At 40.4% G+C, this 22,248-nt stretch overlaps 2 protein-coding genes across 6 annotated transcripts in view; one reads left to right on the forward strand and one right to left on the reverse strand.

The window, feature by feature from the left end:
• Positions 1-22,248, reverse strand: part of LOC122560789 (uncharacterized protein C7orf50 homolog) — a 403,958-nt gene that overhangs the window by 25,529 nt on the left and 356,181 nt on the right. The window contains exon 1 of one of the 3 annotated variants that reach the window (XM_043711885.1): positions 7,449-7,535. The exons of the other annotated variants lie outside the window; for them this stretch is intronic. Coding sequence (XP_043567820.1) covers positions 7,449-7,520 — 72 coding nt within the window. The 5' untranslated portion in view covers positions 7,521-7,535. Of the gene's footprint in view, positions 1-7,448; positions 7,536-22,248 lie in introns of those variants that run through there. 3 annotated transcript variants of the gene reach the window in all.
• Positions 8,296-22,248, forward strand: part of gpr146 (G protein-coupled receptor 146) — a 108,119-nt gene continuing 94,166 nt past the window's right edge. The window contains exons 1-2 of one of the 3 annotated variants that reach the window (XM_043711879.1): positions 8,296-8,402; positions 8,849-9,147. The gene's annotated coding sequence lies outside the window, so the exon portion shown is untranslated. Of the gene's footprint in view, positions 8,403-8,473; positions 9,148-22,248 lie in introns of those variants that run through there. The other 2 variants (XM_043711880.1, XM_043711878.1) reach the window with 2 other exon arrangements.

A 22,248-nucleotide genomic window follows, 5' to 3' on the forward strand; every position in this document is an offset into this window, starting at 1 on the left:
GGATTGGGATATCTGGTTGGCATGGATGAGTTGGACCGAAGGGTGTGTTTCCATGCAGTACATCTCTATGACTCGATTTCAGGAAGCCATTTTCTGATCAAAAAATGTTGAGCCAATCTAGATGAATCTTTCTCAACCAATTTCACCCCATAAAGCTTGGGTGCGAGTCTTTTATTGCAATCAGCAGTAATTGAACCAGCTGCTTTTCATAAGAGACTGGAACCAAAGTTGTACCCTTAATCTGTAAAAGATCCCCAGTGTCGGGTTGAAGTCCAGAGTGAATTTTATTAAAGACTGGTTCTCTGACCACTGTAATGGCCATGCTGGAATTAACCTCCATTAGAACCAGGTGACCATTTAACCAGATATTTATTTTGGTTGGTTCTGATTTGCATGTTGCTGAGCAATTTAACTATTCCAAACCAGATGTAGGTGAACTTTCTAGGGTGTACACTTTCCTGGATCCAGGCCTGTGAGTTCTCTTACTCAATTTAGGTCAAGTCATTAAATAGCCAAAGTTACAGTTTTAAAACTAATCTGATGCTGTCTTGAGTCTGCACACCAGCAGCAACTACAATAGCTTGCTGGCCCAGATCCTGTAGAAACTTTTAACCATTTGATCAAGGCTTGGCTTTGCTTTGGGTTTTACTGTGGGCTGACCTAGATGCCCTCTGTTCAGGATATGACCTGAGCGAAGCTATGCAATTGCCTTCATGCAAATTGTGTCCGCCAACCTTAGTCAGACCGGTGAGCGTATCCACGTCCACTGGAATATTCAGCTCTACATGTCACATTTTCCAAAATAAAGCCAGTTGTAATACCTGTTTGAAGTTCTGTTGGACTTCCACTGTAGGCACTTTTGCATGATTACATCATTAATTCCACATAACAACGGTCTCTCAGCATCTCATTCAGGATTAAACCAAAGTCACATGCCTTTGCCAGTCATCTTAACCTAGTCAAAGATCCTTCTACAAATTCCCCTGATTTTTGAATTGCCAGGTAAAACCAATAGCGTCTCAGAACTGGAGGAGGCTTGGGGTCGTAATATTCCTTAACTAAATCTGTAAACTCTTGAAAGGTTTTAGTATCTGGTGCCTCAGGAGAAGTTAGACTCCTAGTAATCAAAAAAGCTGCAGGTCCACAAGCTGTCAGGAGAATTACTTTTTACTTTTCATTTGTCCCAATATAATTTGCAATGAAACAAAACTACATTCTTTCCACATGCTGATTCTACTCTCACCACCACTGAGGTAATTCCATACAGGCTGCTATCTCATCACCAAGTCATTCTTTATTTACATGTGGAGAGTCCTTGACACTGATCCAGCTCCCTCAGAAGCAGCTCTCAGACTAAACACAGCCTCTGAGACATTTGTTTATTTATTTATTTCTTTTTTCTTCTTCTCAACTGATCCAGCTCCCTCAGAGCCAGCTCTCAGAGTGAATAGAACCTTTGACAATCCTGTTTTTTTTCTTTTGATCCAGTGCCCTCAGAGGAGACATCTGTTTATAATGTCAGCCAGGACTCCCTGATTGGACCAGGTTAACAGCTCCTATCAGGGAATTCGTATATGAGATCCACCTGGCTGATGTCATTACAATCACTACAAGAACAATCTCTCCTCACCCTCTCACCAATATTGCCCTCTAAATAGGTTTGAAAGAGCGGAGATTTTAAACTTATCTTCCTCTATTCTGTTCATGCTGCCTAATCAGCAATTCTTCCATTTTTATATTTCAGATTTCCTTGTTTCCATTTAGGTTAAAGTCATGGGTTATTTAAGGGACGTTTGCTACCTCCGAATTATATGCAGTGCCCAGCCCTTGAACCCCAGCCTCTTTCAAGAAGAAATAGAATTCATGTCTGAGTAGCACTTTTCACCTCCTTAGGACTTTCTAAAGGGTTACAACCACTGCAGTACTTCTGAAACGTATGAAGAAAAACAGTTAACTTTTCAGGTTTGTGTCACAGATGGATTTATCTTCTTTCTTGTAGTTCTCCATTCCAGATTAATAATGGAGCAGAAAGCCTTTTATGCGTTTAAAATAAAGGTTTATTTATTCTTAAGGAGAACGTGAGGTCTGCAGATGCTGGAGATCAGAGCTGAAAATGTGTTGCTGGAAAAGTGCAGCAGGTCAGGCAGCATTCAGTGAACAGGAGAATCGAATTATGCCCGAAACGTCGATTCTCCTGTTCCCTGGATGCTGCCTGACCTGCTGCGCTTTTCCAGCAACACATTTTCAGCCCTTTATTTATTCTCACCCAATTAACTTGAATTAACGCAATGTATACACTTTTCTGATTACAGTTAATTCAGTTTGTGATTTATAGTTCTCAACTTCCATGTGGTGGGCCTGGATCTGTGGTTCCTTAAACAGATTGGTCCTGACCCGAATCGTTGACTTTCCTGCTTCTTTGATGCTGTCTGACCTGCTGTGCTCTTCCCAGCTCCACATTTTATTCACTCTGATTTCCAGCATCTGCAGTCCTTACTATCTCCTTGACGGTTTATAAGTTGTCGTAAGGATCATATAAATCAGAGTTCACAGCAGGCTGTGAAGTTTCTTGTATGTTTGGCTCTCAGGTGAGTTTTGAAACTGTAACTTTGGCTATTTAATGACTTGCAGCTCATATTTGAGTTTGGTATTTGGACTTGCTGATGACAAATGGTTCTGATGTATTTGGCTGCGAGCAGATTTTAACTGATTTTTAAACACATTGCTGTCTCACCAAGTGATTTTTCATAAGTTCAAGGTATTTTTGAAATAAGGTGTCATGTTCATTTGATTTCACATCCTGTGTCATGGGTTAACATGCCTGAGGCCCACCAGTCTAATCTGGATAGAGAACATGATTTGGAGATGCCGGTGTTGGACTGGGGTGTACAAAGTTAAAAATCACCTGATGAAGTAGTGGCGCTTCGAAAGCTAGTGTGCTTCCAATTAAATCTGTTGGACCATAATCTGGTGTTGTGTGATTTTTAACTGGATAGGGAAGGCCACCATAATGGCCACTGAATTTTGATCTTCCCTTTTGTCCACTGTGAAACATGGAGACACACAGTCTGGAAATTCCTATAATTCTTTACATGCTGGCCCATTATTAAACAACGGGACGTGTGAATTCCCCAGTTAACTCTTAAGAAATTTAACACCTATGTCCATATTTAATCAGATAATTAGCAGACACTGGATGCTGTCTGTAGACTGAATGCCAAAAATCACATGGTTTGCAGCAGTCACCTTAACAGCTTGATAGTGTTGAATTTTTTTTATCAGCTTTTAGTCAAAACTTTTAATGTAACATACCTTTAAATAGCATGATATCAGACCAATGTGATGCAAGGCCACTGGCCTGAAATATTAACTCTTTTCCCTCTTACCACAGATGCTTACAGCATTTTCCTGCTATTATTTCAGATATCCAGTATACACAGTATTTTGCCTTTGTACTTTTTAAGTGTGATCACTGATGTACTGCAGAGAAATAATTCTCTGCAGTAGCTAATTCATATACAGAGAGATCCCACAAACACCAATGAGAAAAAGGAACAAATATTTGCATCCCTACAGAATGATTGAAGCTCAAGCAATACAAAGGACCGTTTTCAGAGATATTACTTAGTGAACTGATTCTATATCAAGGAGCAAGATCTTTTAATGTCGGTAACCCAAAGTATTAGGAACTGGAATTTAAAAATGTTATTAATTGATGCTAATCACACAGGTGGTCGATAAAAATAAAAGCTCAAATCACCCAAGCTATTAAAGCCATGGAAAGTAGCTGCCAATATAGGAAAGAATGTTGTCCAAGATCAGACTTGAATTAGAATCAGAATGAGAATATCCTTTACTGCCACATGTATTCAAGCACAGACGCAGGAGGACAGCGAAAAATTTTATAATGTCACCTCTTATAGCACCATAAGGCATAAGTACCTAGGTACAAATCTTATATACAAAATGAATAAAAGAGATAAATAGTTGCATTACTTTACAGAAACAAAATATTGTTAAAATAATAGTCATTACAGTGTTATAAATAAATTACAAATTAGATTAGATTACAGTGTGGAAACAGGCCCTTTGGCCCAACAAGTCCACACTGCCCCGCCGAAGCACAACCCACCCATACCCCTACATTTACCACTTACCTAACACTGTGCCACCCACCGTGGGCGGCACGGTGGCATGGTGGGCGGCACGGGTGGCACAGTGGTTAGCATTGCTGCCTCACAGCGCCAGAGACCCGGGTTCAATTCCCGCCTCAGGCGACTGACTGTGTGGAGTTTGCAAGTTCTCCCCTGTCTGCGTGGGTTTCCTCCGGGTGCTCCGGTTTCCTCCCACAGTCCAAAGATGTACAGGTCAGGTAAATTGGCCATGCTAAATTGCCCGTAGTGTTAGGTAAGGGGTAAATGTAGGGGTATGGGTGGGTTGCGCTTCGGCGGGGCGGTGTGGACTTGTTGGGCCGAAGGGCCTGTTTCCACACTGTAAGTAATCTAATCTAATCTAAACAAATCAAATAAACATTGCATGCAATAGCTGAGCGCAGGGGCTTCCACACATGGTCTGACTGCTTATTGGTTTGGGTGCTACCTGTTAAAGAATACCACGACGGTAACAGACATTCAGTTGAGCAGGTATGCTTTGCCAGTTAGAATGCAGTCCAAAATGTTACAAAGGAATTAAAATGGAGGATAAAGTATACAAAGACCCTCCCTTCTCCATGCTGAAGCCAAGCACTTTCCCAATTTAAAAGAGACGTTTAGCAAAGACCAGGGATAAAACTTAGAATGTTCTTACGCAGTAACACTCCATGGTCAGCATCTATCCAAATTAACCATCAGGAACTGCCCTTACTACAAACATTTATCAAGAACAAAGACACCTTCAGTGAATTACCAATACAATAAAAGTAACAGTACGTTATTAGAAGACACATATTACGGTGCATTTGTGTCTAGGGCTGGAGAATCACCTCAATTAATCAAATGGCAAAACCATGATCTTTGCTCCCCCACTGCTGCAAACTCTAGTCCTTTGCCATTGATTGCATCTCTTGCCCATGCCCAACTTTCACCGAAAATAAACAGTTCACAACCTCTGAGACAAGTCTCAGGTTCTATACTATGTCTTTCACTAAGTACATTTAATTTCGTTTTCGTCCCAGACTAAGCCTACTGCAGCTAAAACCCATATACATCAGCACTTGGCTTCCAACCATTCCAACTTCCTGCTTGATGACTCCCACTCAATTCTCCGCACTCAAACTCCAATGTCTAAAAACCTGGTGCATATGTCCCAACCTAAGTTCTACTGGACTTTGAAATGGCTTTTGGCATCCCTTGTTGATTACCACCAATAGCACAAAAGTTAGGGTTTTTGTAAATTTAAAATCTCATCATGGCCTCATCTATTTCTACTTCAATTACCTATATCCTGCCCCAACCTCTTTCCATCTCTGACATCTTGTACCACATCCACTCCCACTGATCCAATCCTGCCAGCAGGGCAGTCTCATTTCCACTCTTGAAACCTTTTCCATAAACTCCTGATCCTCTTTCTGCATCCACTCTGCCACCCCCCTTAAAAACGTTTACTAATCCACTTCAATTTTTCGATATTTCAAGCTTCGTGTCATTGTTAGTTGACATAGAAATGGAGAGATAGCATCGAAAACCGCAAGGTATTATGAAAAATTAATATGACTAAATCATGTAGTGAATTCAAAGAATACATGCAATTTATTGCAGAACCATCATATACTGAGCAGATGTAAACTGTCACATATCAAATATATTAGGAACATAGAAACAAGACAAAGCAATTTCAGTTCCTTAAAGTTGTTCTATCATTTAATATGATCACAGTTTACGTATGTTCCAACTTTTACCCATCTTTGCCCCATATCTCCTAATACATTTTATTAACAAAAATCAGTCTCAGATTTAAAGCTAACAAGTGAACCAACTACCATCTTCTGTGTACTATAGTATTTCTTAATTTCACTCTGAAAAGTCTGACTCTAACTTTTAAACCCTGTCCTCTTACCCTAGACCTTCCAACGGGTGGCAATAGTTACTATTTACCCTCTCTTCTTAAGAACTTCAGTCAAGCCAAACTTTAACCCTTGTATATTATTTTGAACATAACCTCATTTGCGTAACCTCTCTTTGTTATTTAGTCCAGCTTGCTATCATTCTAGTATATCTATGTTGCACTGCCTGTAAGGCTAACATATAATTCCTTGGGTGTGGTGTCCAGAACTGTTGACAGTACTCTAGGTGTGGTTCAGCCAGCCCCTCTATGAAACTCCCAGCTTAACTCCTACATCCTTGAATTCTAGTCCTCCAGCCACCAAAAGCCTGCACCTATTAACATTTTTGATTATTTTCTGTACCAGCTTGTGACACTTTAATGATCTTTATATGAAGTCCTCCATATCTATATTTTTAAAATTAAGTCTTGCCTTCATCAAGTAACTTTACTTAGGGTGGCCCAAAAATACATTTTTTAAATTGTATCACTGTTATTTTGGAGCCATGATTAGATTAGATTACAGTGTGGAAACATGCCTTTCGGCCCAACAAGTCTACACCGAGCCTCCAAAGGATAACCCACCCAGTTCCCATTTCCCACTGACTAATGCACCTAACACTACGGTCAATTTAGCATGGACAATTCACCTGACTTGCACATCTTTGGACTGTGTTAGGAAACCGGAGCACCCAGAGGAAACCCACACAGACAAGGGGAGAATGTGCAAACTCCACACAGACAGTTGTCCGAGGCTAGAATCGAACCTGGGACCCTGGTGCTGTGAGGCAGCAGTGCTAACCACTGAGCCACTGTGGAGGTGCTCGTGTTGGACTGGGGTGGACAAGGTCAGAAGTCAGAAGACACCAGGTTATACTCCAACAGGTTTATTCGAAATCACATTCTTTCAGAGCACTGCTCCTTCATGAAGTGAAAACCTTTGCCAATGATTCCATCCTATCCCCATTCCCAACTTTCATCTAACGAAGGGGCAGAGATCCGAAAGCTTGTGATTTCATATAAACCTGTTGGACTATAACCTGGTGTCGCATCACTTCTGACCTTGTTATATAGCAGTCAATTTACAAACAGCAGGATCCACTAACAGCAAAAGCAGGTGATCTTTTTTTTAGTGATGTTAAGTTAAGGATAAATACTGCCCATGACACCAAGGAGAAATCTGCTGCTCTTTTCTGAATCAGGACTGTATAATCCTTTAGGCACTTGAGAGGTGGACAAGGCATTAGCCTAAAATCTCGTCCAAAAGATCACATCTCTGACAGCACACCATTCCTTGGACGGTGGCTACCCTGGAATAAATTGTATGCTCAAATCTCTGGAGTGGACCCTACACCCACAATCTTTGGACTCAGAGGTAAGAGTTTTGCACTCTGATCCACTGTACTCACCTCGAATTGGGTCACACCACCCCAACAGAACCAAGTAGGAATTGACACATAGAGCTTTGCAAACAAGTCCATTTTTGAGGTTGGTTTTTTGGGGGAGCTATGTCAGCTGCTGTCTTATAACAATCTCTGATTGCCCAACATAACGCTGTTGAGAGGGCAGAAAATGATTGCAATTCTCAATCTCTTACACAATCTCTTGGCCGGAATGAAATGTTAATTCACTCGATGCAGGCGAGACCCCTTCCATATCATCGACATCAACACCCCAGCACCCTCACCGCCGATCGATACCCTCTTCCCAAACTGCACGTGTCAAAGATTTGAAAACTATATACAGTGTACAGATACTACAGCTGCTGTTTTCTCAAAACAAGTTGCTGCATCCTTTACTAACGTGGAGAGTCATAAAAATGTCAAGCACTCGGCAAAGAGCTCTTAATCGGCTCCGACTTGTCCTCGGAGGCATTTCAGAAACAAAAAGCGGATTTATGTCTTTTTTTTAAACTTTACTGTGTGGAGTTGTGTCCACAGTCGCCACTGGGAAGGGTCGTCTACTCTTTCATTTCCTCCTTTATTTCCTAGATTTTCCTTAACAATCGTTTCCCTCTGTTAGCTGTCACAAGCACTATCGCTCTTGATAGGAAGAAAATGCCAGGACATATTCCACTTTCCTTGCCAACCGTTTATTTTTAAACTCAAAAAACGGTTTAAGCCATCATGTTGAATTTTAAACTCGTGGGGTTCAGATGGCAGAGCAGTATAACGCGTGCCCATGTTCCAAAAAAACCTACTCAGGGTTTGAGAAAGAATATAAAAGAGCTGACAGTGGGAACAGTGGGCTGAATTTTAAAAAGGTTTCTGAAGTGCGCTGAGGCAGAAGGATTCAAAACAGGTTGGGGGGGGGGAGAGGCAGGACTTGTTCTGTCAGTGAGAAACTTGCGTATCCGACAGAAGGTAAGCGTCTTCAAAGCGGTTGTTTTGAAGTTTGGAGGATGGGATGTTTTTTTTGGGGGGGGGCTGCCTTCATAAAGCAACTGAGTTCCGAGGTGCCTCTTTGGAAATCGTACCCACGGAATAGGCAGCTTGCCAGACAAGCCTTCTGTGGTGTGACCGCAGTGCATTCAGGCTTTAATGAAATCCAGGCAGCACACATTACATGGTGTATCAGCCGAGAGCCAGCCTCCCTACAGTAATCACGACTGATATATATTTTTTTTTAAAAACACGCACACACTCGGCACAGAGTCGGCGGGTGGGAGAGAGAAAAACAGAAGTGAATCCGTTCTAATGTACCCAGTTATTTTTAGTTTGAAGGAGATACAACCTAGGTCAGTCCGCGTTCTGTGAATGTATTAACATTTTGTGAACTGTCGCCCCCCACCCCACCCCCCCTTTCGTAGACATCGCTCAGTGATCAGAGTGAGAATGGCATCGCACTGCCCTGTTTGTGTGCTGCTATACAATCCTGGGATCATCCTCTGACGAGTTTCGGAGAAAAGAATGGACTTTCACCAGCAAGGGCCTCATGCAGACAGAGGCTGACGGGGGTGCGAGCAAACCTACATGGAAAAGTCATCCAGAACTGCAGTCCTCACTGCTGAACCAGATTCTTATCAACAGCACCTATTTTGGGGGTTGGTAGGGGAGAAGAGGCAGCTTCGCACCCCGAATTTCTACTCAGCGGCAAAGCTAAAGAGGGGTAAGTGTTTCTGGAATGTCCTCACTCGTTAAACGTAAAATTTGAAACTAATTGCATTTTATCTTACTCGACCTGAGTGTTTCAATGGCAACCGCTGGAGCCTAGTCCTTGTCCACCTGCTTTAAAACAACTTCTAAACAGTCGTTCACCAAGTTTCAGCAATGCGTGTTAATGAGGTCCAACTGGGTTTGAATCATGACTTGTATGTTTTCTGGACGCACACCTATAAACTAATGACAACGTGAGCGTCTAAGAGTTAGTGAGTGACTTTTCCTCGGAACGCATTGTGCTGGAAGTTTGCAATTTACATTTTCATTTCACATCCACTGACATGAGTAAACTGCAGGGCAACATGCACTCGACATTCATCTACTGCTGCTCAAACAATGATAAATCACAGATACTGACGGTTCCCCTGCAAGCTTTAGTGAGATATAGATAACAATGTAAAAGGTGGCTGTCACTTTCTATCTACTCAAATTGTTCAGAGACGACAGAATAAATTGTGATCAAATGCTAAGGCACAGGGTCTGTCAGACGAGGAAGATGGGATGGGAGAATGAGGTGGCACTGGTTTGGGATCAGGTCTTAGCGACTGCAAGTTGGCAAAATGAAACCTGAGTGATATTTTTTACACTGGGGACTATCGCCAATTCTCAGCTGGCCCTGCAGATGGTGATGTGCATGGCAATTGCAGAACCAGGGTCACAGTCTAAGGATGTGGGGTAAACCATGAGTTGAGGAGAAATTTCTTCACCCAGAGAGTGGTGAGCCTGTGGAATTCACCACCTCAGAATGCAGTCAAGGGCAAAACATTGTATGATTTCAAGGAGTGAATGTAGCACTTGATCTTCAAAGAATCAAAGAATGTGGGGGAAAAGCAGGAACAGGCTGAAGAGTTGGATGATCAGTCATGATCATAATGAATGGTGAGAAAGACTCAAAGGGTCAAATTGCCTTCTTCTATTGGTATTTTCTAGGTTTCTATCACCCAGAATATGTTGGAGTGGGACATCATACAATGTACACTGCTGAGTTAGACTTGTTCTGTCAATCGATGTCAGTGGGGGAGCACTTTGGGGCAAGTGATCATAATTCTATTAGTTTTAAAACAGTCATGGGAAGTTTTAGATCATAAAGTTAATGTTCTAAATTGGAGTAAGGCCAATTTGACGGTAATAGACACAAACTTTCAGAAGTTTATTAGGTGAAGCTATTCACAGATAACAGGATGGTTGGGAAATGAAAGGCCGTTAAGAATGACATCCAATTAAACCTGTTGGACTATAACCTGTTGTTGTGTGATTTTTAAGAATGAAATAATGAGAGTTCAGAGACAGTATGTTCCTTTTAATGTGAAGAGCAAGGGAAGGCTGGACTCTATAACTACAGGAATGAGATTTCAACATTTTTTGTCTTTCTGGGCCAGAGCTTAATGGCATTGCAGGAACGTAAATCTCCTAGTTAATAAAATTCTTACACTGCTAAGTGCCAGCGCTAACTTTCTGTAGCCCAAGTTCAGAGGGAAATTAACACACAAATGTAATAATTTCACAAAATTGACAGTAGTTTGACATTAAGCACCCATTCTTGTAAGGCTAATAGATCATTCAGTAAATTATGGTGATTTACAATTCAAAGGCAATCCCTTCCTTGCCATAAGTTGCTGGGCAATTTATACATTAATAACCTTTTGGATAACTAAACTCGCCATTAGTTTGGCAGCAAAGTGTGAGTCAAAATCCAAGAGGTGTCTTTGTCCACTCAACTATTAGCTGCAGACATGGGCTCAGGTTTGTATTGTACATGGTGCCATAGCAATAGTTAGGTTTCTCTTGGGATCAGCAAGTACAGGTCAGGTATCATTGTCTCTCCTAATTAAAGGAATATTCACTGACCATAACATTTGAAGAATTATTTATTCAATTAAGTCAGCCTGAAAAGGATTTATACTCTGCAAACACAAAAGCTTATCAATTGAACAGGAAAACATTGGTCCAATTCTGAAGCTTTGCATGAACACAGTTCACAAATCAGTGTACCATTTTCAATCATCAGCTCTGGCTTGTCACAGAAAAATGAATGGAATTGCAGAATGAATCTTAAATCATTGCTAAAAACAGAACTCATTTATTAAAGAAAATAGACTTGTGTAACAATCCTAACTAAATAATGCAAGCTTCCCAAAAATTTACAAAAGCTTTGAAATTCCATGCAGTAATACTGAATTTATTGAGTTACAATAAGTTCTAGTACGGAGTGTGAGAGTCATAGAGATGTACAGAATGGAAACAGACCCTTCAGTCCAAATCGTCCATGCCAACCAGATATCCTACATTAATCTAGTCTCATTTGCCACCACTTGGCCCATATCCCTCTAAACTCTTCCTAGTCATATATCCATCCAGATACCTTTTAAATGTTGTAATTGTACCAGTCTCCACCACCTCCTCTGGCAGCTCATTCCATATATACACTAACCTCTACATGAAAATGTTGCCCCTAGGTCCCTTTTAAATCTTTCCCCTCTTACCCTAAACCTATGCCCTCTAGTTCTGGACTTCCCCAAGGGAAAATATCTTGTCTATTGCTCATTCTCCTCATGATTTTATAAACCTCTATAAGGTCACTCCTCAGTCTCCAACACTTCTGGGAAAACAGCCCCAGCATATTCAGCCTCTCCCTATAGCTCAAACCTTCCAACCTGGCAACGTCCTTGTAAGACAGCAAGGTTACACTTATCTGCTCCTGTGCTGTGAGTTCTCCCACACAGGTTCCTCCAAGATCAGCTGTGAATTTCACATTTTTCTTAGATGCACTCTGCTGTCTAGAAATACTTGAACTCAAACAGCAAAGGCAGTAGCTGTACAGATTCACTGCTGTCACAGACAGCAGTGTGGCTTCTTTCTGTCTCTCCATCTCTCTCACTGGCCATGTGGTCACTGCTTTTATTCTCTTCTTCCTTTCAAAAGTGCCATTGATTTGATCTTTTTCCCCCCAAAGTTCTAAAACAATGCAACATCTTATAAAACAGTAACTACTACTCCTGGAATTCGAGGAAATCACCTCCAAAACTTAAAATACCTCAAAGAAAGTGCAGCTCTTACAGCCACAATTTTTTCCCATCCTCCATCTTGGATTATTCAGAATCGAGGCCAGCAAAGATTCATTGCTGTCCCTTCCTTGTTTGTTTGAGATAATGATGAGCCTTCTTCAAGTACTGTTTTTATGTAACTGAGTAATTTGCTGGGAATATTTCTAGAAAGCATTAAAAGTTATCAGCATAATCTTAGGGTTAGCAATGTTGTTTGATGCATTCCTGGAGTCTTGTTCACATGGCTTCCATTCTTCCAACCACACCACCTGGTTAAATATCCCTTTTAATATCTCCTAATTACCAATTTTGCATGTGATAATGAACCCAGGTTTGATTCCAGCATTGGGCGACTGTCTGTATGGAGTTTACACATTCTCCCTGTGTCTGCGTGTGTTTTCTCCAGGCACTCTGATTTCCTCCCACAGTCCATAAATGTGTCAGTTAGGCAGATTGGCCACTCAGAATTGTCCATCGTGTCCAGGGAATGTGCAAGCTGGGTGGACTAGCCATGGGAAATGCAGGGTTACAGAGATAGGGTAGGGGCCTGGATCTGGGTGGGATGCTCTTCAGAGGATCAGTGTGGACTTGATGGGCTAAATGGTCTGCTTCCACACTGTAGGGATTCTGTGGTTTTATGATATGATCTATGAAAATTAGAAAATAAAAATAAGTTTTTTGTTTTTAGAAGCACCCTTATGATTACCCCCTATTTCCCAACCAAAGCTGTTACCAGTACAGTCCAAGAGGTTAATCTGTCATTCAAAGAATGTCCAGGACAATCTTGGAGGGATGGCAACCCTACATAGAGAAGCATTAGAATCATGCAGAGGTTAGATTGGCTAGAGATGTCTGTGAGCCAGATGGATATTTTATGCATTATTTATATTTAGAGTGTGCCTTTCCTTATTTAATTAATTCAATCTCAAGAATTGCATATTAAGTTTGAATTCATGGGCTCTGGTTTGCTAGTGATGCTACATGAAACTAGTGGACTACTGAATCATTTCAAAAAACATGCAAGATTATTCGAATGCTTATCTTTTTGGACACCTTGATTGCTTCATAAAATGTTAACACGCTATAAGCCTGGACACAAAATCTAAAAGGGACACAGACATCAGATTCAGAAATAACAATCACAGTCAGTGGAGCAGATGAATTTAATTTGGCACAGCTCATCTCAAAAGCTTTGTGAATTCCTCTGAGCTACTCCCAAATACAGAGACAGATTGTATTATAAGCTTTTGCATTGGTATCTGAGCAGCAAGTCAGAATACACAGATGCACTTAACTGCTAACTGTCATTATAGTCTACAGGAAACGTTTACAGTATGCCTGCTGATCACTGCAATGATGCTAACAGTAAACCTCTACAAATGTACTTTTGACCTACTTCAGCTTGTCATTACAGTCTTCGCATTGACTTTGCAAATTACGTAGGAATTTAACTTCGGCTGCCAGCAAGAAAGATTTGAATTTACAACTCCAGGATACCCCAAAGCGCTTTACAGTGAATGAAGTAATTATGAATTGCAATCTCTTTTGTAATGTAGGAAACATAGCTAAGTACAAACTGACAACAAAGTCCTACAAACAGCAACATTACTAAATCAGGTCATCAGGACATTGTCACAATGGTGTTGGCTGGGGATTACCAGCTGATTAGGATTCCAAGGAGAATACTGCTGATGTTGGAAGTTTGAAATAAACACAGAAAATTCTGGAAAAACTCAGCAGGTCTGGCAGCATCTATGGTGTAAGAAAGAGTTATTGCTTTGAGTCCAACATGACTCTTTTCAGAATAAAATGTCATGCTAGACTCAAAATATTGACAGCTTCTCGGTTTTCTTTCGACTGATGCTCACAGATCTGTTGAATTCCTCCATCTATTTCTGTTTTTGCTCCAACATCCACCATTATTTGTTTCATTCTATTGTTCTGACTTGCACAAACTCCTTTTACAAGTTCCTACACTATGTAAATACACTAAATCTGAATCTTTCTCCCTTGACCTTTCCCACTCAGCAAGATAAAGTATAATATTCTGTCAAAGGTCTGTGTGAGGCTCAAAAAGATAAATAGTTGGAGAAACTCATCAGGTCTGGCAGCATCTGTGGAGACAAAGCAGAGTTAACGTTTCAGGTCCAGTGACCACTCGTTAGAACTGACTGTAGCTAGGAGAAGATTGGTATGTATGGTGAAGATGGGGTGTGAGGAGCGGGGAGGGGTAACCAATAGGTGGAGATGGAGCCCAATGAGAATATAGCAGTTGGGCAGACAAAGCAGTAGGCAAATGTCAGCCTGCGAGAATCAGTAGCTGTGAATGGGAATCATTAGTGGCTGCCAATGAGTTGGTTGTTGTGGAAGCCCATGTGATGACAAGGTCTGATGTGTAGAGGTTTCATTACTTTTGAAATGAAGAGTTCACCACGAAGTGAAGACTCTCATCCCAAAACTGATGGACAATGAGAGTTAATCTTGGGCAACATCCTGTTTTAAACCATAAGAAGTAGGAACCAGAGTAGACCACCTGGTCCTTGAAGCTACCTGGTCCTTGATCATGGCTGATCCAATATTAAACATATTCACTTTTTTTGTTTTCCCTGTAACCCTTGATTTCCCTATTGATCAAGAATCTATCCATCTCAACCTTAAATATACAAAGGAATTTTGGGATGCTATTCTTGAGAGAGTGGCAGGAAGTCCATTTTAACAAAAATATTGTTATAGTAGTGGATATAGACTGGTTTACAGAAACAAGATATATTAAGTATCTCTCCTCCCAGGTTTCACTGTTTTGAAGAGCAGGACAGGGCTTATGCCCGAAACGTCGATTCTCCTGCTCCTTGGATGCTGCCTGACCTGCTGCCCTTTTCCAGCAACACATTTTCAGCTCTGATCTCCAGCATCTGCAGTCCTCACTTTCTCCTAATCAACATGTCCTGACCAATACGCAGAAAGGATTCATGGGAACAATGCCATGGACAACAATTTAAGTTATGAAGGTGGATTGTAGAAGTTAGAAGTATATTCCTCAGAGAAGAGAAGACTATTTGGAGGTCTGATAGAGGTTTCTAAAATCATGATGGGTTTAAACTGAACAGATAGGTGAAATTGTTCACTGCAATGAAAGGATGGCACTTAGCAAAATCCTCTTTTGGAGAGCGAACACAGAAGGAGCTGATTGCTTCCTTTACGTTAGAATAATTCTGTGATATGTATTACTTAACCAACACCACTGAAACAGATTATCTGGTCATTAGCACATTGCTGTTTGTGGAACCTTGCTATGCACAGACTGACTGCCATACTTCTTGCATTACAAGAGTATTTCATTGCTGTAAGGCACCTTGAGTCATCTTCAGGTTGTGAATAGTATTAAGTAAAGAGAGGCTTTTTCTTAAGATGTTCAGACAGGATACAATGCATCTATCAGGAAAAAGATACGATATGCACAAAGCATAGTTCAGGAATGTACTCCTCTATAAGAGGAGAATTCTGTTCACAGTTATTGGCTTTCAGTAAGCTTCTTGTTTTAACTGCAGTACTATGTGAGCTCTGATGCTACCTCTCTATAACTAAAAGCTTATCTGCTGCCAGGAATGAAACAATACTGTGGAAAGCAAGGAAAAGGAGGCCCCTATACACTTCAATAAATGTGAAACTCATATCTGCTCTAAATATCTGAAGCCACATTAGCTTAGGGCACTTTTGTTCTGCAACCAACTTGGCTCAAGCCATTAAAGTGGAATGTAATACATGGTCTCTTCTGACATTAATGTATGTTGTGCATGACACTCATACCCCTTAGCAGAAAAATTGCTTAAATCCACAACTCTGAAATTCATGATGAATGGGGGTTGAATGAATGGCAAAGGGACACAGATCCAGAGTGCAGACAACTTTCCATTTGCCCACTGATTTTACTGCTACTTCATCTGAAAACCTAGGTCAAGGTTAGTTAAATGTAAAGAGTGGAGAACATTACTGTTTGCAAGTTAACCGAGTCACCTTTCTGATCATTAAAGAGGAGGGAGAAGAAGTGGGAAACAGGAGTGGAGGAGCAGGGGAATGTGCAGACTATAGGGTTGGGGGGATTAAGTAGAGTAAGGGACAGGGTGGTAAGGGGGGGAATGGGGAAGCAGAGGGTGAGGAGTAAGCACAGGGATAGGTGGAGGGGGAATTTTCTGTGGGATCCTTTACAACATTACAGTGTTCTGGAAATAATTAACATAATTAACATTTTTAAATGTTAAAAGAAAACAATGTTTCTATCTGATCAATTGCATTGTAAAACTGGTTTTTAGATTTCCATCCCCCTTCCCAACAACGTTTCTGCCCACAGCCTCGGTGATCTTAGTTGCCAGGACCCCATGGGTGTCAAATGCTTCCCACCTACCCAGCCTTTTGCTTCAAACATATTGCTAGTTTATGTGGCATCTAATATATAAGGTTAAGTATATTGCTTTTGAGACAATATTTGTAACAGTCAGATTTCACTGGATAATCAGTACATTACATACAATAAGAAAAAGGCAGCACAGATGTATATATGTGAGATGTTAACTCAGCGACTTTAATGACAAAGGGCATAAAAAGAGGTGTTTTTCTTCACAAAGCTGAATCAACAACATTTCTTGTTCGACCCATTTCACAGTTTACACATAATTAAGCTTGCACTCGGGTTGTAATTTGCAAAGAAAAAATATTAATTTCAGCAGTGAATCATGCAGCATGAGCAGTATACTATTCCTTACCTAAGCAGAGAGCTCAGAAACTTGCTCTCGTACCATCGCAGCTCTAAGCAAAGTTCTCTCTTCCAACCTGTAAGTGTTGAGGAGTCCTGCCCTTGTAGCAGGAGGTCATGAGTTCAAGTGCTACTCCAGAGACTTGAGTGCATAGATACTTTTAGTGAGTTAAAAATCACACAACACCAGATTATAGTCCAACAAGTTTAATTGGAAGCACACTAGCTTTTGGAGCGACGCTCCTTCATCAGGTGATGAAGGAGCATCCCTCCAAAAGCTAGTGTGCTTCCAATTAAACCTGTTGGACTATAATCTGGTGTTGTGTGATTTTTAACTTTGTACACCCCAGTCCAACACCGGCATCTCCAAATCATGACTACTTTTAGTGAAGTGGTGAAGAAGCCCTGTGCTGTCATAGATTCTATCTTTTGGATGCTACATTAAAATAAGATGTGTTTGCCCACACAGGAGGGCATAAAGGTCCCCTCATACTATTCTAAGAACAGGGATGTTATCTTGCTGTCCTGACCAACATTTATCCTTGAATCAAGATCAATAAGATAAATTACTTGTGGGACCTTGTTGTGCACAAATTAACTGAAGTTTGCTATATTTTTAAAGGTAAAATATCCATTGACTATGAAGTGCTTTGGGAGGTCCTAACTTCATGAAACATATTACTTTTAATCCCATGGAGAAAATATGTTCATGTGAATCAATGGACGAAACTGGAAGTTGACAATGTTTGAAGAGTCAAACATACACATGTGATACAAGGCACTACAGCTTGCGGTTACTTCTGGGGGAAAGGAGAGTGTGTCTGATTGGGCATCCCAAAGGGCTTATCTCCGAATTATGGAATCAGCAGGGAGAGCCTTCCAATCATGTGGCCCCCTGAGGGGATGGAAGCTTGTAATCACACAGGACTCCAGGGCAACTAATTGCTGAGCAGCCCACTAATGGAACTCTTGCCTTAGAGTCAGAAGTCCTCTGTTTGCATTACACTCATGGAAACAATTACCAGAAAAACCCGTCCTATTTTGCTACACAGTTTTACAGGTATAAAACTTCAAAAGCAATATTATCTTTCTGGGGTTTCAACTACTATTGTTTAGCAGGGACATCGGGCCCACTGATTCAACCCTGTGGCCATTTTATTGTCTGCTGAAAAGAACTCTTTAAGCCAAGTAATTTGGATGATTTGAGAATTGACCTCAACACATTTTTCCATCAGAACTGTCAAAACCAATATAATTATATTTTGAAAAGTCATGGATTAGTCCACATGCTGAACCATCAGAAGCTAAATGCTTGAAATATTTTGCTTGCAGTTGGAAACACTGGTCTTTCACTTTGTGTGTGTGTCTTTACTGCACAGATCTGAGCCCATAATGCTCCTGGGCCAAAGGGTGTCAACATGAGAACAAATTGCATAAATCATGCTTATATTCCTCTGAATATTGAAGATTTAAGGGGTGAGACAATTGAAATGCTTGATTTGATTACAGGAGCTAATAATCTATTTCCATCTACCTGATATCCTCTAATGGAGAGCGAACAAAGAAACAAAACCTCCAAATGAGGAGCTAAGCCATTTGTGGAAGATGTAAGAAGTACTTCTTTACATGAAGGACATGGAAATATCGAAGATCATCCCTACCCAAGAAGCTGCTGAGATAGGGAGTAATTACAGGGAGGCAGAACTGTGGTAACAATGTCACTGATTTAGTCATCCAGAACCCCAAGTTCTGGCTATGGGTTAGAATTGCATCATAGCAGATGATGAAATTTGAATTCATTACAAATCTGTGACTGTTGAAAGTCACAAAAACCCATCTGGTTCACTAATGTCCTTTATGGAACGAAATCTCCAGTTTTACCTGGTCTGGCCTATAGGTGACTCCAGATCCATAATGATATGGTTGACATTTAATGGCCACTGGACAACTGGAAATGAGCATAAATTCCAGCCCATTCAACAATGCCCACATCCCATGAATGAATAAAAGTTGAAAATTTCAAAACTGAGATTGAGGGATTTACATCAGGATTATGGAATTGTGATGGATGGATGTAATGAAAGCACAGATCAGTCACCATCTAGTTGAACAGCAGAACAGGTGCAAATGATTAAATGGCCTATTTCTGTGCCGTTATTCATCCAGGTGATTTGATATGAAATATCCTTCTAGAATTTTTCATCACTGCCAGTTTTAATGTGTCAGCATTTTAACCTGAGAATAAACAATTCCATCAATAAATAAAAAGGCACAAGAGACCTTAGTTATGAAGAGACTCAGGTTCTTTTCATTACAGAAGGTTAAAGGGGAATTCGATTGGGCATCGAAGTTATAAGCTGTCTTGCCACAGCACAAGAAATATTATATAAATTAATGAAATATGTTTTGAAGTAAAGAGCTTTAGCACATCCCAAGATTATGAAAAGTGCTACAGAACTGCAAGTGCTTTCTTTATAAGCTGAAAAGAATCTTGTTTCCACTGTTCAGTGGGCCAGCATCAAATATTTCACCAATTACATGAAGTTAAGATGTTGTCTTCATCTGTGGGATTTTAAAGCATGGAACATCTGACTAGGAACTATGGTGGAGGGGGGGAAATCCAGAAACAGCTTTTAAAAGGGATGAGGACAAGCATAAAACATTTAGGGGGAAAGAAAAGTTAAAATCATGAGCAAACTTGCAAGCAAACAGGAATATATGAGTTAATGAGTCAGAATGAGGCTGAATGGCCTCCTCCAAAACTGTGAAAATATGATTTCACAAAACTTTCTGTTTAGTTTACAGTGGAACAATGTTAGATGACCATTCAGAGTCCACACATTCACAGCTTCTTTTTGGATTAAGGAAGGAAGATGGAAACATTTGTAGCCCTGTTTCAGCACAATAGCAACCTGAGTTTATATAGCATCTTTAACTTAAGAAAACATTCCAAGGTACTTCACAGGAGCATTATCAGTCAATGTGACACCAGGCCACAAAAGAACTAATAGATCAAAGACTTGTCAAACGAGGAGGGTTTAAAAAGTACACAAGGTATCGAAATTTAAGAGGGGAATTCCACAACTTTGGGCCTAGTCACTAAAAGCAGACTGTTGAAAATGAAGAATGCACAAGACATCAGAATGGAGGAGTGCAATGAACTCTGAGGGTTGTAGTAGAGAGAGAGAGGAAGGGAGGAGCAAAGATGATTTTCAAAACATTGATGAGAAGTTTGAAAAGTGCAGGCAATACGGAATAAAGTGCTTACTAACTATTGAGCAAAGTGACCATCAACCATGAAGAAATTCAGGCTCCAAATGGTCAGACCTTGCCAGCCTCCAGTGAGCAATTAGGTGAGAACGGGGGCACAGCTGAATTGTTACAAAATCTTTTAGTAATTAGTGGATTGCATTGTTTCTTTGCTGGTGCAATTTTACATAGTGACAGCTGATAAAATGTCACCAAGCAAATTTGTAAAAAAAGCATCATAAGCAACTGAATGTTCATAACCCAGCACATGGAATGTGTCTCCAAGGATAGACTGGAATATTTTCCTTGGAAAAATTCCATCAGTGATGTACTCTGGGCTACAAAAATAAATCGGAGGAAAGAGTTGGGCTATCATGTGTAAAAACAACTGTTAATTGCACTGTGCCATCGAGTTCAGGAAAACAGACACACTCTTGTGCAGAAAACAGTCTGCTCTGCTACACCATGTATCAGCCAAGACGATTTCCTTCCTCTAACTGGCTTTGCAGTATGACTTCCCCTCTGTCTTTATGTAATGGCATATGGTAAGGTAAAACAAAATAGCTTATTAAAATTCCATTTGAAGTCACAATATTAAAGCAGGATTTTCTCAGTTATGCATTCCAGATTCTCAAAGTCAAGTCACCCAGCTACTGAATGAAAACTAAATCAACACTAAATGTATCGGCCTTTTCTTCATTTTGAAGGGGAAGTTCATTTACAATTTTATACATTACATAGCACTGGTTTTTGTCCAATTCATTAAAGGCAAAGTATTTCAGAGCAGTCTCAAGAGCAAGTATCACACTGAGGGCAGGCGTTTCATGACCAAGGTGGGCAACACAATTCATTCCATCAGATGAGATTTAATTGTTTCAACAGTAAACCCCGCCACCATCACCACCACCATGCCCTCTAATGATCACATTAAGAGCAGCTGGTAGCAAGGTAGGTAGCCTAGTAGCTAGGTACCTGCACAACACTGGTCTGGGTTGCTAACCCTCCAGGATTATCCTGGAATCTCCAGGAATTAAAGATTAATCTCTTCAACCCACTACCAGCAAAGTGGAAGAGAAATCTTCAAAGCATGTATTATTGTGTTTCCAATTTTCTGTAAATCTTTTGCTTATTGGTTTTAATAGTGGTTTGAACAATGTTTTCTGAAAATCTAAGTACATGGTATGCCAATATGCTCCTCCTCCACAGTGCATGTTACTCTTCAAAAAACTTCAATAAATTGATTAAATGTGATTTCCCTTTCACAAAACTATACTGACTCTTCCCAATTACTTTTTTTTAAAGTACTGTATACACCTGTAGCCTCATTAATGACCAATTCTAACACCTTCCTCGTGATTGATGTCAAGCTAACTGACTTCAAGGTTTTTACCTCCATTCTCGAAGAAAGGGTTTATTTTTGCTACTTTCCAGTCAGATGGAAACTTTCCAGAATCTAGCTAGTTTTGGAAAACGCTGCTTCACCATTCCAGCCAGACTCAAACAGTACCACATTCATGACCCTCTCGGAACACTGTCAGAATCTTAATGAGATAAATCCAAAACACTACTGAGAGTTCTGTAAATGCTGCATTTCATAAAGAAAAAAAAATAACTCTGAGTTAACAATAATCTCAGAGCATGCTTTTGCAGAATCACCTGCTCAGTAGTTGGGTGCTCCTTTGCAACAAATGAAATGTGTGTCACATGATGTTTTACAGCTACAAGGTAAAACAATGTTTTATTCCAAACATTTCTCAATTTGGAGCACTTAAGTGGAATCCTTTCTTGGAATAAATCTTCAAGACTAGCCCTTTTTTTTTATTAATGAACCTCAGAATCCAGCTCTATAAGGGGTCTCTATTTGAACATCTTGCTGAGAGGACCTTGCCAGTAAACCAATGAACTCCGGACAGTTCTGTTGGATCAGAAGCATCTAATGAAGAAAACACGGTTGCCAACTCTGCTTGGAATTATTCCTGGAGTTTCATCACTAACCTAGTGCCAGTAA

This window comes from Chiloscyllium plagiosum, chromosome 21 (genome assembly GCF_004010195.1).
Source record: "Chiloscyllium plagiosum isolate BGI_BamShark_2017 chromosome 21, ASM401019v2, whole genome shotgun sequence".
Taxonomy (NCBI): domain Eukaryota; kingdom Metazoa; phylum Chordata; class Chondrichthyes; order Orectolobiformes; family Hemiscylliidae; genus Chiloscyllium; species Chiloscyllium plagiosum.